Here is an 18,092-nt window from a genome sequence, read left to right on the forward strand (position 1 = left end):
CAGGGGAAGCAAGTGTGACCAACAAAGTTCAAATACAGAAGACAGTTATAGCCAGGACTGGACCAGGTGTCCTGACAATAGCCCTTTTAATTAATAAGAAACCTCTAGAATCTGCATAGAGATTCAAACAAAATCCTGGTGTCTGGCAGCTGTCTCCTCATCCCACCTGTCCCTTCATCCTCATCCCTCAAAGAAACTGCAGAGGAGGCAAAGAGATATAGTCACCTGCCTCAAAGAAAGATGCAAACAACAACCTACTTTTTGCAGCATGGGCAAAGGCTGAGGAAGTACTAAGGTGATCAACAGCTGTGCCATGCACAGATCCAGTTACTTGATGGATGTGGGGAGGGGTATGGTGTGGTACTGGCCAACTGCCATTCCCCCACCCCAAAGCCTGTCCTTGTGATCCCCTTGGATACCTGCTCCAGCTGAGAAATGACTTCCCAGAGTAGTGAGTGCAAAGTGGACAGTTCCCGGCCCAGGTCAATGTAGCCTTCAAAGCCAGCTGTGTTGGAGATGGTTTCAGGGTTGGAAATCTCCAGTAGAAACCTCTGCATATTAGTCCATTCATGCTCCAGGAACTGATTCATAAAGGACATGTACTCCTCTTTGCTGCCGAACCTAGCAAGACAGCAACAGGAATTTCAGCTGAACACTTGTAAGCAGAATGGGTAGGGACATATGCAGGTAAGAATGCCAGAGCCTTCCTCTAGCATCTGAACCTCTCAAAGCTTTTGGGATCCCTGGGTTGCTAGCAGGCACCTCATACGCCTCACTGATCATGGAATCAAAATTAATTCCAGCCTAATCCAGCTAAGTCTTCGTCAGCATGGGATCTCTGCAGGAGGGATGGAGGTGAAAGCTGGAGAAACAAAACCATTCTTGGTAACGGACTGAATCTTACTGCTGGGTCAGCGCACAGCCTCCAGAAATGGGACTGTCACTGGAAATAAAGAAACTGCAATGCCAAGCACCATCAACTGACTGAAGCCCAGTAAATGACAGTGGTAGGAATCCTGAACTCTTCCACTCCAGTCATGCCAGCTGCTGCTGCTGCCCTGACACAATTGCTTCAGGGATCAGCCTGGAGAGCTATACCTGCAGCTGGGTTGCTCCCTTGGGCTTACTGCAACCTCCTCTTGCCCTCCAAGCACTTCACCCAGACTTTTGTCTCAGTTACTTGTCTTATTTAGAGCACAACAGGGAGGGCCTCCTGGTTCAACTGCACCAGCAGTAGTTGGTGCTGTGCCAGTGATTTGGTGAGGCCAAGCTTGGCTGTGTGTCCCCTGAAGGGTGATCCGCTGATCACCTTGGCTTAGTTAAAAGAGTCTTTCTTGCCAAGTGCTGAAAATCTGAAACCTCTTTAGTTAGGGATTGGTCAGGAACAGAGGGAATTTGTCATTTGGTGTAACACACTTGCCTGTCTTCTGCCTGTGCCTGCGTGCACGTAGGTGCATTCCTGACTGCCAGTGTGTGCGCCGAGCTAGTTTCCAAAGCTAAGAAGCTTTAGACAGAAACTGTCCATTCATGTTTTGGAAAGCTCATCATTTTGTTATCAGAGCTCAGGATAAGTAGCTCAGAGCTGCAGCCAGTGAAAAGATTTTCAGAAATCTCTCACTTTGTTTCCATCAAACCAATGGGCTTATTCAGACATTGATAGTCCACCCTCTTTTCATACCTTCCCAGCTCAGACAACTGCATTGTAATAGGAAGGAAGGTCCCAGAGCTCACAGAAAGGAAAGAGCAGCTCCTGAGCTGTGCACACCATTGCTGCTGTCCTGCTTCTGGTGCTGTTGGTGCCTCTGACAGGAGACCAAGCCCTGCAGACCACCACAGGACAAAAAGCCTGGCTGTGCCAGAGAGTTCCTGCTGCCACCCCCCTGCATGTCCATGTGGTCGAACAGCCTGTTTTCCTGCTCAAAAACATGTCCTGTTTTGGAAACTTAAATGATCTGCCTGACCCAGCAGTCAGGGAACGAGTCCCAGAGAGACGTGGGGGAAAAAGCCAACAGGAAACAAAGAGAAGGAAAGGAGCAGCCGGCGTGGAACTCCTGATGTTGGAGCCGTGGCTCTGTCGACGCACCCGGAGCTTCCTTTCCCCTCTCCAGACCCCTTCCCACTGCTTCACCCCTGCTTACTTGGCAAAGTTGGCGAGGTTCTGGGTGACCTTGGCAATGAGGGTCAAAGTGCGTGCAGTGCGATCGTCCGGGTACTCCTGCAGGAGGCTGAAGAGGGACGGGGACATGATGGCCGGGCAGAGGAACCGCAGGAACAGGGAGGCGCTGATCAGTCGCTCGCTGATGTCGGGGCGGCCTCGGTTGCTGCATTCTTGTCTCCATGAAGCAAAAACTTCTTTGAGCTCCCTTGGGAAGACACTGCAACGACAGAAGGACATGCAGGGATGGCAGGTTCAAGGCCAGGGCGTTCAAGCTGCCACACAGCAGTAACTAAACATGGTGCATATCAGCTGCAGGGCACAACACCCAGACCTGTACTACAGCAGAGCCCTCTCACCCTGCTGACCCATGGCAGCATGGCTGTTGACACCAGTCACAGGCTCTTGCCCTCCTAATTTTTTTGCAGTGTGTCTGTTAGGAAACTCAAACCCCATGGAAAAAAGCAAAGTCGCTCCATGAAGCTGTCAGAGAAGCAGCTCCCATCAGACTCATGTTCCTGTTTGCGCTGGGTGCCAAAACCCCAGACAAGTGGGAAGACAGAGATATGAAACAAACTGCAAAGCAGCTCATCACACAGCAGCTGGCAATTCCAACCCAGGGGAAGCTCAGTCATCAAGATGGGGAATATCTCCTGAAGAAGCACAGCACAGTGGGATGCTCTCGGCAGGAACACACCGGCAGTACTGGGGTCACCAGCACCAGGACTGTACAAACTGCAATAATCCTGTTCAAGCACCTGGATCAAATCCCTCTGTGACTGCTACAGAGAGCCCCACTGGACTTACTCCAGCCTTGTAACTGCACAGACCTCAGCCTGGCTTTCCTGGATACCAGAATTCCCCTGGGGCCAGCAGACTGCAGCAGCCCTTATCACCACAGAACTTGCTGCCTGTTTCTGCTCAGCCCTCCCCAGCGCCCTGCTCCCACCTTATCCTGTTCCCAGCATGTATTATTTATTCAGCTGGATACTCCCACAAAGTGAACAGGCTGGCAACGGGTCCCACCACGCTGCTGCTGGTCTTGTGGGTCCCTGGCACATAGTTCTTCACCCGCCCCACAGCCTGCCCCGGCCAGCAACCAGCATCTCTGTTTCAAACCCAGAGCTGTTTACTAACAGAGGTGGATGGTACAAAAGCAGGGTGAAGGGGGGGGTCAGGCTCCACTTTAAGGAGCCATGTCAGAGGATGGTTTCCCAGTTTCCTGCAGGGACTATCTGGGAGAAGCAAAGCAATGTCAGTGGGTTTCTCACTGGCCAGTCCCCCTCTCTGGGACTGAGTGCCCTATGGCTGAGCCTCACACAGCTCAGGGAGAAAACCACAGGTGCTGCATGGCCAGAGACAACATGCACTGGCCAGCAGCACGAAGGACCAGGTGGGAGGCTCTGAGATGGAGAAGTGAAGCACACATCCATGGGTACTGCCCCTGCAAGAGCTCTGCCAGATCCCCAGGTGAGGACAAGGTGCTCCTCTTGCTGCCAGCATCTTCCATCCTTCAGCCCTTGCTTGCCAGGGCTACAGAAACTCACCTCATCAAACCTGACTGAGTGTTCCTTGCCACACTTGGGAAGTTCAGAGTCTGTAGGGTTTATGGTCCATCAGAGTGGCAAGTACCCTGTGGGCAGAGGGCCATGGCCTCTAGCTCCATGGCTATTCTCTGAGCTCAGCAGGAAGAGCTCGCCCCCCTCATTTTGTTATCTGCCAGCTGCAGACCACACTCCTCAGCCACACGGTCTGGCCCTGGGGGTCTCAGCCAGCAGCCACCCCATGGCATGCTGCCCAGCCTGAGTATCCTGCTCAGCACTGCTGCATATGGAGGTGCATGCCAGTGCACTCCAGGTTTCCAGGAGGAAAACTTTCTCTCTCCTTCTAACATGGGTGGTGCCACTCCACTGATGCGCTCAGCAGATGCTGCCACTGCGTTCAGCTTCTGCTGGCTTTGTGCCTTCAGACTCACAAGCTTTTACCCCCTGCTTTATAAATAACATTAGCCAATGCCTTTAGCTGGATAAATTCTCCTGTCTTGGGCTTGATCCACACAATTGGACAAAGCCCTTTTACTTCACGGTATTTGCACAGAAACAGGAGAATCCTTTAAGCAATTTAAGGCTTGACTGATCAGGACAGGTTGTACAGTTACTGGAAAGTAAACCCTTCAAAAGGCAGGCACCGGCTGCACGCAGCCCCTGAGCGCTGCTCACCAGCACAGCCTGGGAGCCCGTAACAGTTTCACTGTGCACCAGCGGGTGGAACACAGTCAGCTGGCTCGCTGTGATGAACGGGCCCCTAATTCACCACCCAACTTTCCAGTAACGAGCTCCCACAGCCTGCATTTCTGCTTACACTGAAACTTTCCAGATGTCCAAATTATGTCATAATTATAACAATTTTCGGTTATTGTAAGCCTCTTTCCTCTTGCTGACTCTCTGCAGCAGATGAGCAGGCACACTCTGGCACTCTATTTAAAGCAAGATCGTTAGCTGTCAGGATACCTTGGCCAATCCTGAGTGTTCATCAGCCCAATTAATCCCCAAACCACTGAGCACAAAGGACCAAAGGGGGTTTGCTCAGAGTAGCAGCTCAGCTGCTCCAATCTTCCTTGAAAAGGCTGGACTGCAGGAACACACTTCCCCTGCATTCCTGACTTTTCTTAGGTCATTTTAAAGCCTATTTTTAGAGTGACCTTTTAGTGCTGCTTTGGGTATTTTTAGGAAGACATAAATTCAAACAATTATAATCTAACTAAAAGCAGTGAATCCCCCCTGGGACAGCAAGTAAACAACGCTCCTGAGCCAGAGAGTTATTAATTGGCTCAGGATTAGGCAAATGATACCTGCACAGAAATCTGCCCTTTGCTTATTTGTGGTAGATAAAGGAAGTCTAAGTGAGCCTCCTGCTGCTTGTTCTCTCCCTGAGCAGTATCAAGAAAAGCCATTCCCTTCCTGGGCTCACAGGAGGGAACTCTCTGTATCTTGGGAGATTACATCTAATGAGTTTTCAGACCTCAACGCAACAGCTGGGAACAGAGAGAAAATGAGAAATCCTTATTGTCAGAGACTTCCTCCCTCCAATAATATCCTTAGTTGATCTTCTGCAGCAACAGCCTTGCTACTGAACACATCAATAAAAACTAGGTCCAGGCTTCAGCAGGAAGACTGCAAATCCAGCAGTAAGACAAAAAGGATCATTCTCCTATGACCTGGGCAAGAGTCTCTGGGTATGTCAGCAAGAAGCAGAGAGAAAATACTTTTATTTCTCCAAGAAACAACTTCTAAGCCCATTTTTCCCCTTTCAGGACATTCCTGTTGTAGGCATCATCTGTAACAGCCCCACAGACTCCCTGCGCTCCCAGTGCCCTAGGCTGAGCAGCTGGTAATGCCATGGGCACAACCATGCCTGGCAGCCACCTCCACGAGATAGCATCACCACCTCATTCCCATCGCTTTTGCATATTTGGGCCTGTCCCAGCTAGTTGCAAAAACTTTCAGCCTGAGAACAAGCAACTAGGAAATGCTTCAAGCTGCATACCAGGCCTTGGGCCAAGGAGGCCAAGGGCACTCCATCTCCACATAAGCAGCCCCCTGAGGCTGGGAAAGAGAGGGGTGAACCCAGAGGAATGCAGGGTGCTGAGCCAAACAGCAACCCAGGAGGAAGAGAAGCATCCTCCCAGCTCCAGCATTCTGCAAGAGGAGAACATCTGCCTGAACCTAAGCTCCCTGTGCTGGTGCAGGTTCCTTGCAGGCAGGAGGAGTGCCAGAGAATTCCAAACCTTCACCTCATGCTCAGGAGAGGCAGGGTCTGTCAGTCTCATCCAGAACAAACTATTACATGGGTAGGAGACTCAGGGCATGCATTTCTGCCCTTGATCCCAGGCTTTCATATGCAGTTGGCATCAAGCTCCTCTCTGAATTGGTCACACTGGAAAAGACATTTCACGTTCCTTGACTCCACTGCCCTGTCCCCATCTGTCTGTGACAGTAACCCTCCAGCACCCACTGAAAACAAATGTGACAAAGATCAGTGAGGCTGTTGTACCCCCAGAGCAGGCCCTCCAAGCTCTGGCTGAGCAGGAGCTGCTCTCTTACCCTTGGCCGTCTCCACCCTCGCTCCTAGACCACTAGGACTGCCCTGTGCACTTCACGATGTGGGCAAAGCCCTGCAGCTTTCCCTCCAAAGCTCTCTGAAAAGCTGCCTGTGAGTGCAGCTCAAGGTCAGGTCCCAGGAGGCTGAGGATGGACTGCTGCCACCCTTGGTCCCCCCGGCTGCGATCTCCCTGTGCTGCCTGAGGGCATGCAGAGGGCAGTGAGGCTCAGGGGATACCCACCAGTAGGAGTTGATGATCTTGCAGAAGGCCAGCTCACAGCACATTTTCAGGTTGCTCTGATGCTCAGGAAGGTCTGAAGATGAGCACTTACTGGGATCCACTTCACAATTTTCATCTGACTCGTACAGTGCCTTGATAAACTCCCCTGTAAAAGAGACAGGTGGTGATGGGTTTTGCAGGAATGAGAGACCCAGTGCCCGAGCAGTTCCCACACAGTGGCTGAACAGAAGCCAGGTATGAGAGCAGGTGGCAGTGGCTCCTGGGGCAGGCTGTGCCTCAGCCAGCTCTTGAGAACTCTGAGCAGATCCTGGAGCAGCCAGCACTGCACTGGGAGCTCACAAAATGGTAGAGCACATCCCGCAGAAAGGCACCTGGACTCCCAAGCAGCACATTTCATTTCTCTTCCCGACTTGGCAGCTTTGCCTCTGTGGCTGTGGGCTACTGCATCCACACTCTGCTGCCAAAACACTCACTTCCTCAGCCTGCTCCGACCCCCCATCACACCAGTTCCAGAGATGCTCCCTCAGGCTAATCCAGTAGGAAGTATGCTGGCAAGATCTGTAATTATTTCTAGGATGGTCTGCTACTGCAGACTGTGTCCTGGCACTGCCAAGCCAGTGTGATTCACAAGAGGAATAGGTAATTAAAGGAAAGAAACAATTTTCTTGGTTTATTTAGAGATGAACATCACACAAAATTAAATTAAACCATTTTTCTGCATTTCCTTGCTCTCCTGGTCAGTGCCTGGCTGCTCCTCACCCTTGCAGAGACTCAGACTGTAGACTGGATTTGCTAGGTCCTCAGTCTCGTGCCACCTTCCACCTCAGGGTGCATGGTCACTTGGTCTGAGGGTGCCTCCTATCACTTCCACACATGTCTATCTTGGGGAGAAGGCAACCCTTCGTCCCAGTCAGCACACAGCAGCGTCTGGGGAGAGGGCATGGCACTCCTCTGTCCCAGTCAGCACAGAGCAGTTGCTGGGGAGAGGGACATGGCACTCCTCTGTCCCAGTTAGCACAGAGCAGCTGCTGGGGAGAGGGACATGGCACTCCTCTGTCCCAGTCAGCACACAGCACTGGCTGGGGAGCGGGACATGGCACTCCTCCATTCCAGTCAGCACAGAGCAGCTGCTGGGGAGAGGGACATGGCACTCCTCCATCCCAGTCAGCACACAGCAGTGGCTGGGGAAACCTGGGTACAGGATAATGGGATTAAGAGGCAGTGCTCAGGGACCTGCAGGCCCAGGTGACATTCTGGGAGAAAGACTGCTTTGCTTTGCTTCTATTTCCAGTTGGTTTGCTCATCTCCTACCTCCTGACTGCCTCAGACTCTCCCATCCTCCCGCTCCTGCCTGCATTCCTATCCTATTGCCAAAACAGATTTTAATTATGTACTGGAGAGCCTCTCCAATGCATTTTCAGCTCTGCTTGCCTGCAGGTGATGCCTCCTGTTACTATCTGACCCCATTCCTTGCTCATGCTTCATGCTTTCAGGGGAAGTGCTGTGCTGCATTGTGTTACCTTGTGACACAGAGGAATCAGCTCGCTCAGAAAAGGTCTGCACAGAATCAGTGCCCCAAGAGCGAGCAAGAACCGCAGGCTCTTCCTGCGCTAGATGGAGCTGGCCTGGCAGCATTTGTTGAGTCCTGAGAGGGGAAGGTTTCAAAACTCTCTGCCTCCATTAATCTCCTGGCTTTTTAGAAACGTTATGAGGCAATCTACTTACAGACCTGCCTTCCACCAGAATGTGTCACCAGGCAGAAATAAACAATGTTCCCTCCCCTTTTCTTGGGGGCTGTCTGTTGGCTTGATTGAATTTGCCCAGCGATCTCCCCTTCTTCAATGCTGTCATTATTATCACCATCACCTTAATAAAGTAATTGCACCTCTCTGTTCCCTGCTAAAACTACACAAATCCACTAGTAGGAACCCAACACACTGAAAAATTAACACCTCAAGAGAAACCCTGCTTTTCCATCTGCTAGGATGTGGATTCAATCTAGCTGCCTTCGGGTGAGGTTCAGACACAAGGCTTCAAAGGCAGCTTCTCCCATCCTCATGCTGTGCTGGCTGCACACAGCAACACAGCAATTCCTTCCTGACCTGCCCAGAAGCAGAAGCTCTAATTATTTTCATTTGCATCAAGAGAAATATTTTTGGAGCCATAAACACAGCCAGCACTTAAAAAAACCACCAGGAGGGTTCCCAGCGTGCTCCAAGAGGCAACTCTCATCACTGTAACTTGGGAGATTTTATCTGACTCAGGAGTGCTGCAAGGAGCTGGGGAGCATCTCCGGCGGGGGTGTGCAATCAGGGGAAGGATTCAATCAGCTGCCCTGACACTGCCAGTGCTGAGACAGAACACTTGGCAGGCAGCATAATGCCTTCAAATGTCAATTTGCTGTCTCCTCTGAAAGCAAATCAAAGTGCTAACTCAGCAGTGACCTTCACCTGGGAGCAGAGAGCTGCCTGCTGCAGCCTGGGCTCAGACCTCACTGCCAGAGGAAGCCCTCCAGCACATGAACAGTGATGTCTCCTATGGCCATCAGGGCTCAGCTGATGGCCTTCACCCCACAGAACACCCTGCAATTAGAGCAGGACTTCTCCAGGCAAGACCTGCCAACACTCTGTACGTACCTAAGGCATCTTGCAAGTATTTCTGCCCCACCAGCTTCAGGTATTCCTCGATTGCTTTGGTGGCCAGTGTGTTCTCCCTGAAAATGAGATGCTCATTCTCACCACAGCGATCAACTTCAGACATCATCAGGTCAGTCAAGAAATCCTGGAAAGCAAAGCCCATGGTGGGTCACGACGCAGTGACAGACGCTTTGTTCAGCAGAGCAGCCTCCCCCTCTCACGGAATCACACAATGGTTCGGCTTGGAAGGGCTTTTAAAGGTCAGCTTCTGTGAGCAGGATCACCTTCAACTCTTGCTCAGAGCTCCATCCAACCTGACTTGGAATGGTTCCAGGGTTTGGGCATCTACCACCATTCTCAGCAACTTGGGGCAGTGTTTCATCACTCTCAGTGTAAAAAATTTCTTCCTTATATCCAGTCTGAATCTCTTTTAGTTTAAAGTCATCCCCCCTTGTGCTGTCACAACAGGCCCTGCTAAAATATCTGTCCTCATCTTTCTTATGTGACTCTCTGAGTACTGAAAGGACACAATAAAGTCTCCCCAGATGTTCTCCAGGCTGAAAAACCCAGAAGGGTCTCTTCTTCCTACAACACAAGAGGGAGTGGAGGTGTTGCAGATGAACTCATGTGTGCATGCTGCCTGACTACCAGCCTGATCTGCCTCCTGTTTCACCCACCTCAGAGATGAGGAGAAATCAATCTCTGAAGAGTCACAACTTTTTTACCCCAGAAAATGATTAACTCCAGATCTGCACCAGATATGCCTCTCCATCAGTGATGGGTTTTGGCTGGGTCTTGCATCAGCCTCACAGTTTGTGGATGAACCACTTTCTTCACTGTTAAATGTGTCTGCATTTGGAGTGCAACTGCACTGGCTGCAAAACAGGGGCATGTTGAGATGCCTCACAGTTAAGAGCTGAGAACCAAGCCTGTAAAATGCATCAGGATGTTCAAATGTTCCATTTCCCAAGTACTCAGGGAAATAATCAGCACTGCTCCAGTGCGCTTTTTGGGCTGATGTGTACACAACTCAATACCACACAGTTTTATAACTCTCTGTGCTGCACAGTGATGGAAGGGGTGAGCAGAAGCAGACCTCATGCTGACAGCTGCCCTGTGCATCAGTGTGGGCTACTGAACTGTAAATTCTAAGAGCAAAACAGCACTTCAGACCCAGCTCCATGCCTGCCTGGACAGCCCTCGCTGATCGGAGAGGGTCACATCACTGCTCGTGCATTCTGCTGAAAATCCACTACGTGGTGTAGCATTTGGTGTGCTGGAGCTGGCGTTAATGCAGGAGAAATGCCATGCAGCTTTTAATGCTAATACATATTCAGCTCCTGTCCTCTGCTCTGCTGAAAGGAGAAGCAGCTCTGGGCCCTGCTCAGCTCCTCGCTGCACTAGGTGCTTGGAAGGGTTGACCTCCTCCAACCCAGCACCACTCACCTGGACACAACAGAGGGAAAGAGGCTGCTGGCACCCTGTAAATCAATGCATTAAACCTCTTACAGTTTCCCCAGGCAGGAGACAGCAATGTTGATGTACAAATTCACTTCTACAACCAAGGGCACCTTTTCTAAAACTGCCTTCCTTTGAAACAAAATAATCTGCTCAGTAATAACCTTTCACTAAGAAAATCTCCTTCATTTGTCTTGCCAGTAGCAGATGTAACTCGTTCCTGGCAGGCGCAGCGAGCGCAGCCCCGAGCTGCTGTGCAGAGATCCAGGTCCTGCCCTGGCTGTCCCCAGGCAAGGCACAGCTCTCAGAGCCCCCCAGAGCTGTGTGTCCGTGACCCAGCCTGCTCCAACCCCGAATCGGGAAAGGGGTCACTCAGGTCCCACTCCCTGCCAACGGCTGGCTGGGAGATCTGCAAGAGAGGCACTTAGCTCCATGCCATTTCTCATAGGGACATCTCTGCACTGGAACTTTAATCAAGGTTCAATGAACAGCTCCATCTGAACCCAATGGACTCAATTTCATCCACATGCCCTTCATTACTGTGCTGCTGTCCCAGACAAAGGGAAATCCAGGCTGCAGGCGGGCATATCTCTCATCTCAGACCAGGGGACAGCCCCATCTCTCCTGCCTTCCCTCAATACTGTGACTGTGACCAGCACACTGCCATGAGCTGCTCTGAAAGAGCCAGAGGTGGAGTTTTTTGGGGAAAAAAAAGAAGTCACTTCCATTATTTCTTTAGCCAGAAGAGTCCCCTCCTCAGATCCCACGGCATCTGCAGTGCTCTGGCAGCTGCAGAAGCAAAATCCCTCCTGGAAGCAAAGCAAGTGCCTCCTCTCACTATTTTCTCTCATTTTGCCCTTTTTAACAGCCAAGTTGGAAGGAAACTTTAAACCCCAGCTCAAATCCTCCTCGCTACTCTCTGGGTAACTCGATCACCTTTATCTCCCCAGCTCTCCCAGGGTGCGTTTCAATTCCAAGCCACAGCTCAGGCTGACACAAGGTGCTGATTCTTAATTAGCAGCCACTGACCTTGGCTTTGCTTGATTCTCTTTCCTGTCACTTTCCCAACATACTAATTATCTCAGGAACACCGAGATTCACAGCTTCTCTTAGCCAAGTGTTTGCTTCTTCCCCCTTGTCCGCTGAGGACTGGCTGCTGCAGGACACGGGGCCCAGCTGCAAGGCACAACCCAACCGTAAGCTGGGGCAGTTGAGTGCTGGAAACCCAGGGGCCAAGTTTTAGCCTGTAGTAACCTGAATCTGGATGATTTTAGCTGATCTACAGAATTCACTAGAATTTAAAATAAGGCAAAGTTCCACTGTGGGACTCAATAAAGCCAGAAAAGATCCCTGTGAAACCTCAGCTGCAGTCACTATCCCCTGTGGAGCACTGGCAACTCCACAGCTGAGAAAACAACCCCTAGAATCCAAAGTGGAAAAGCAAGCTGCTAAAATCCCAGAGCTCCAATGCAATGCAGAATCCAAAGCTGGAGTGTAATGTGGCAGAATCTGCCCTTGTAAGGGGACAGAGGCAAGAGCCAGGATGCCCAACAGCATCCCACTAGCCATGGCTTCTCACCTTGCCCAGCCCATGCAGCCCGGGCTGCAGGAGACACCGTGCTGGGCTGTACGAACTGACCCTGAGATGCACCAGAGACCACAATACCCCCAGGCAGCACCCGTGGGCAAGTGCCCCTGCAGAAGCCACTCTCAGAGCCCAGCGGCGCTCTGTCAGCCTCCTCCGTGGGGCAGCTCCCATGAGATCCTGCAATTCCTGTCCCAGGGTCATCTCCCAGATCCGGCCTCCCCTCCACACAAAAAAGCCACGCTGGCTCTGGATCACACGTCTGGTATCTCTGCCCTCAGTACGCCAGCAGCAGCACTCAGAAGACACAAATGGAATGCAAATACTTGTCAAATCCCTCCGGGGGCCTCACTCACCCACATACAAGGCTCTGAATAAAATGCAATAACTAAAGCCAATAAAACTCCCTCTTTCTGATCAGCAGAGATCAGCAGGGGGTTGTTTCCAGTTAGGGCCCCTGGCAATGGAAGAAAATAAGATGCTTTATTTCATTACATCAGAGTTGAGAGGGGAAGTAAAGGGTCTACAGTAAAAATTAAGGGCGGTGGCAGCATTCTCCAGGCTTGCTTCTGTGTTTACTTTCAGGATATCTGCTCCAGACTGGACAAAGCTGAACCTGTGTAACTTCAGCCACTGCACATCTGCTGATAAGAGCAATTCATAAATAAACAAACTCAGAGCATGACAGCCTAAAGCTGCACTGGTTCCCAGCACTTCTCAAGTAAACCAAGCATGAGCCCACAGCCACGTCCTAGCCCACCACTGCTGCTCCTCTGCCCTAGAAATGTACAGGGGGTTTGCTGCTGGAGTGGCAGCTGAGTCCCTGCAGCAGGCAGAGTCCTCAGCATCACCTCAGTGCTCAACCACATCACCACAACGTCCTTCCTGTGCTGCAGCTTCCCCTCTGCTTGGGATGCCCCTGCTGCTTTGCAGCTCATCTCATCACATCCTCACCCACAGCACCCTCTGCATGGCAGCCCTGGAGCTGGAAGCTCATGTCACACACACAGGGCATCTAGGAGTGCTGGCCCAAGCTTGGGTTTGCTTTGTGTGCCTCAAAGCCTGTCCCTCAAGTATCTCCATCTTCATTTACCTGCAGTGTAGCCTAAACACATGTTCATTTGCCTTGGGTCTTCATCTGTTGAGCTTCAGCTGCTACTTCCCCACCTGGGTAAGCTCATCCTCCTGTCTCAAATCACAACCAAACAGCACCTCCTCCTGGATGAGCAAATGTCTCCTACCCCCTGCTCTGTCCCTCAAGATCTACAACTAAGTTACCTCATAAAAGGACTGCTCACACTGCTGTGGAGGTTCCCCATAACCCTTGCCTGAAGAAGCTAGAAGAAGAGTCCAGAAATTGGGGTGATGCCCTGGAAACCAGCAGGCTGCTGCCTTGTGCTGCTCCACACAAGGTCCCTGCAGGTGGCCCTCTGAAGCTGCTGCCTCGTGTCAGGCAGCATCCCCATCAGTGCCGGTCCAGAGCCCAGCTGCCCTGGGGGTGGCCTGAATTGGAAATGGCTCATTGAAAAGTGAACTCCAACAAGAGAAAAACCAACATCTGCTCAAGGAAACAATCCTTCATTGCCCCTGTCAATAGGGCCAGGGGAGCGAACTAATTGCATTGCTTAACACAAAAAATGAGAAGAAAAAGCTCTCTCCCAGGGGACAAAGCCAGAGCAGAGAAGCCAACTAACTCAGTCATGTGTTCCATCAATAGCTGCCAGTCCTGCCTGCCTTGGCACCCCTTGGCCCCACACACCCCAGCAGGCACCCCACAGTGCTTTACACTTCCAGTGCCAAGAAAGTCCACTCCACCCTTGCTGAAGTGTCTGTCTACATTAAATATCACAGTCTTGAAGAGGTTTAAGATGCCAGCCTCTATGCCCAGGGGTGTCATTGGGCAGTATCTGCCCCACTCCAGCTCCTGAGTCCGGGAGGCAGAAAGATGGAGCCAGTGGGTGCCTGGCATGGCCATGGTGAGAGCAGAAATGTTTCCTACACAAAGGGAGCCAACAAGCAACACACATCTTGCAGGATGTATTCTGTCCACAGTTAGGAAGGATTCTGCACCTCACCATCCTGGGAACATCCTCCAGTCCCTCCAGGATGTGTCCATAGTAGGAGCATGTGAGGTGGCACAGACCTGACGAGACCCATGGGCCCACACATGCTGCCTGGGTCATGCACCCATCTGGGCTGCAGCCAACTGCTCCCAACAGCCTGACTGACTGACAGGCAGATTGACTTTGAAATAATAAGGTTCTCCACATCACAAGCCTGATTAATAGGATTGACTTAACCTTAAGAGGATTGAATTGATAAAGGTAATAAGATTACTGCTAATTTCAAAGACTAGCCCAGAGTCCAGCTGGGCTTTTATGCAAAGGTAATAAACATCAGGGGTTGGTAGGGCTGCAGGTTGCAGGTGGGTGAGTGTCAGGACACACCTACGTGCCAGTGCTAAAGCAGCAGAGAAATGTGGCACTTGATGGTGCTGGGCTCTGCAAGAGCAGCAGTGAAGGGGCAGCGACTGGGTCCTAGGCTGACTGTGAAACCAAGGACCTCAGCTGAGTCCTTGACTTTTGACGATCACAGTTGGTCTGAGGATGTGTGCTGGACACTGACAGAAAGGCAGTGGTGTTCTCCCCTTTGAGCCCTACAGCTCAGTCTTGATGCCTCTAGCACTATTTTTCCTAGGGAAAAGGAGGTGAAATGGCAGTGCGAGAGTTAATGCACAGGAATCGGTGTCCATCACCTTGCAGACAGCTTGCTTGAGGCAGTAAAAAAACTTCAGTGAGGGATATAACACACTGAGGGGTCCCCATCTCCTCCTGAGGGCAGAGGGGCTGGATCCTGCACTGGAGGCTTAGAAACTGCTCACCACCGATAGTCAAGAGCTCTGATCTCTGCTGCTGCCACTCAATGGCTTGCTCATCCTTTCAACCAGCCTGACTTGTGTTTAGGGAGGGGGGGAAACGGTGGAGGTGCTTATAGAACTGATTAAAAGCCTTATTAGCTCAACTGTGCCTGCTACAAAATACTACCAGGGAGATGAACTCTTTGTGGGGCAAAGACAGAGCTGCTGCCAGTCCTGCCTACGGCTGAGCTTGTGCAGCATTCCTGCTGCCCTGCCCTGTGTCTGCAGCCTTCTCAGTGCAGATATGGGAGCAGTGCTCCCTGAAGGCACCAACCAAACCCAGCAGCTTCCTGGGCTGTGGCACTCCTTTCCAGTTCCCTACTTGAGCTGAGCAGTCACCGTAGGGCAGCCCTGCACAATATTCTCAGGTCCTGCACTGCAACCAGCGCTGCCAGCGGGGCTCTGACAGACCACCTTGAAGAGAAGAGGGGCACACAGGGAGCTTCCAGCAGGCTCATAGAGGAGGAGTAACTACATCTGCTCAGCTGAAGCAAATGCTTGCAGCAGAAGCAAACATGGCCACATGTTTATTCTCCACTCTGTTCACAACATGGTAAATATTTATTTCAAATGAGCAGCTGGTTAGTCAGAGCTTCTTGTAATGCTGGGTTTGAGCTACCAAGAGTTTGGACAAGAGAGGGCTTTTCACATATTTATGGTCATGAAATGAGCTCCAAAAGCTGCAAGACAGCCTCAAAACTCACCTAAGCATGGGAGATATTCTGGAAGCATCGGAAGTCATGACTGGTCTCACTTTGGGAAGGCTGCAGCCTGCCTGTGCACACCCACATCACACAGGCCACATCAAGCCATGCTAATGGCAGAGGTGAGCCCTGCCAGGAACAGCAGGGATGGCAACAGAAACAGTTTTAATTACGTCTTGGTGTCTTTTTGTCTGTGGGTTGCAAAACACATGAAAATCGCTGGGACTCTCTCCACACCCTCACAGGTAACATTTCATCAGTGCTTGCACTGGGAAGCTGAAGCACACAAGTCAAGGGCAGATGCTGAGAGCCTGCATCCCTGTTTAGTCACAGTGAATAAAAAGAGAAAGTGAACGACCACTTGCACCAGGACAGCTGGCGCAGGGCTGGATGTCAGCCAGACTCACTCAGGCTGTCTGCACTCTCAGCTTTACCACAACACTTTGCCCCCTTCTCTCCACCTGCTGGCCTTGGTGGCTGATCTGAGGTTTCCAGGCATGGCCTGGTGCACACCAAACCCCTGTGCAGCTCTGCAGGGATGAAACTTTTCCCCTTCCAAAACAGACAAAAGGAAGCATGGACTTTGACTCTGTTTTCATTCTCCACTCTTCAATCTATTGTGATGTGGATAAGAAGTCCAGGAAGGAGCAGATATTCAGGATGAAAATTCAGCTACAGTCCTTGTCTGCAGCTCTGTGTGTTCTGCTTCTCAAGCAGGAAGGACATCTTGGCTTGTGTCAGCACCCGTGTGGCCAGCAGGACCAGGGCAGCGATCATTCTCCTGCACTGGAGACTGGTGAGGCAATGCCTCAAATTCTGGGTTCAGTTTTGGGCGCTGGAACAGGACCAGAGAAGAGCAACAAAGCTGGTGAAGGGTCCTGAGCACAGAAACCTTCTCTAAGGAGTGACTGAGGGAACTGAAGTAGTTCAGCCTGGAGAAAAGGAGGCTCGAGGGGAGACCTTCTCACTCTCTACATGTCCCTGAAAGAAGGCTGGAGAAAGGTGGGGGTCAGCCTTTCCTCCCAAGGAACAAGTGACAGGACAAGAGAAAATGACCTCAAGTTGCACCAGGGGAGGTTTAGATTGGACATCAGGAAACATTTCTTCCTTGGAAAGTTTGTCAAGCCCTAGAAGAGGCTGCCCAGAGCAGTAGTGGGGTCCTTATCCCTGGAGGGACTAAAAGCCATGCAGATGTGGTGCCGAGGGATGTGTTTTAGTGGTGATCTGACAGTGCTGGCTTAGTCTTGATCATCACAAAGGAAGCAGCGTCATATACTGACAGCTGACTTGTGGGGGACAGCTCAACATAGTGACAGAGCAAAGTGAGATGTCTGAGGGTGACCCTTCTGCTGCCTGTGGGGCTGCAGGGGCATGCTGCTGGCTGGGGCTGGCATGCACAGCACCACTCGCGAAGCACCACATCGCACCTCTCCTGCAGCCTGGCTCTGGGTGGACTCCTGCACCCAAGGGGCCCTGCCTCATTAAGGGATTACACCACAGTTACAGCACATCACTAGAGGACAACAGGCCTGAAACTGTGAGAGAGCAATTAGCTGCTAACGAGTCTTCACAGATAATCTACTGGACACTTGTTCCTCGGCCCAACTGTAATTGCTGCTTTAGCTCGGCTACAGCAGCCAAGATCCACAAACCCCCTTTATCAGCAAAATAAACTAATGGCTGCTGATTGCCAGTCTGCACTCTTCAGGGCAGGGGAGAGCTCTGAAGAGGTCACTGGAAAGGCTCCTGGCAAGGCATAAGGATGAGGAACCCACCTCCAACGTAAACAAGCTTCAGAGGGTCACAGGAGGACAGAAGCCTACAGGAGGAGGCACTGCCCCACTGTCCCTGCACACCAGTGCCAGCGAGCAGGGTGCTCACCACTGCTGCATTGGGCTGAGGTCCTCACACAGTGGACGCTGGAATTTAGAGCTGTTTTCTAAGCCTCAAGCCTCTCACTGGCTCCCCTGGCCCCATCTCCACCCACTGGTCTCCTGGCACATTGGGCACCAGCCTGTTGGTCTCCATGGCTGTGTCAGCCCTAAGCTTCCCTAAGCTGTGGTGGGTGCACCCATGTCACACAAGCAGGGGTGAGGGTTGTCTCCCCTCCCATTCACTGGGTTTACCTTACTACTCTGCTTTTCCCTTCCTCTGCTTGTCCAACTCCTGTCCACACTGCCCAGTCCCATGCTCCAATAACTCCTGTTGCTCTGACAGCTCCCTAAACCCTGTGCTAATGCTGATGGCAGATGACAGACAGAGAGAGCAGAAGCTCCATTTTAGGGAGAAATTCAT

General features: G+C 51.4%; 1 protein-coding gene across 16 annotated transcripts in view; it reads right to left on the bottom strand.

Annotated features, from left to right (window-relative positions):
• DAB2IP (DAB2 interacting protein) overlaps positions 1–18,092 on the bottom strand; it is a 215,612-nt gene that overhangs the window by 17,222 nt on the left and 180,298 nt on the right. For all 16 annotated transcript variants that reach the window (XM_064171628.1, XM_064171631.1, XM_064171630.1 and 13 more), the window contains 4 exons: positions 9,134–9,278; positions 6,498–6,642; positions 2,139–2,375; positions 420–621 (listed from right to left, as the gene is read on the bottom strand). In XM_064171628.1, coding sequence (XP_064027698.1) covers positions 420–621; positions 2,139–2,375; positions 6,498–6,642; positions 9,134–9,278 — 729 coding nt within the window. The remainder of the gene's footprint in view (positions 1–419; positions 622–2,138; positions 2,376–6,497; positions 6,643–9,133; positions 9,279–18,092) is intronic.

The sequence above is a fragment of the Pogoniulus pusillus genome, chromosome 35 (assembly GCF_015220805.1).
Source record: "Pogoniulus pusillus isolate bPogPus1 chromosome 35, bPogPus1.pri, whole genome shotgun sequence".
Classification (NCBI taxonomy): Eukaryota; Metazoa; Chordata; class Aves; order Piciformes; family Lybiidae; genus Pogoniulus; species Pogoniulus pusillus.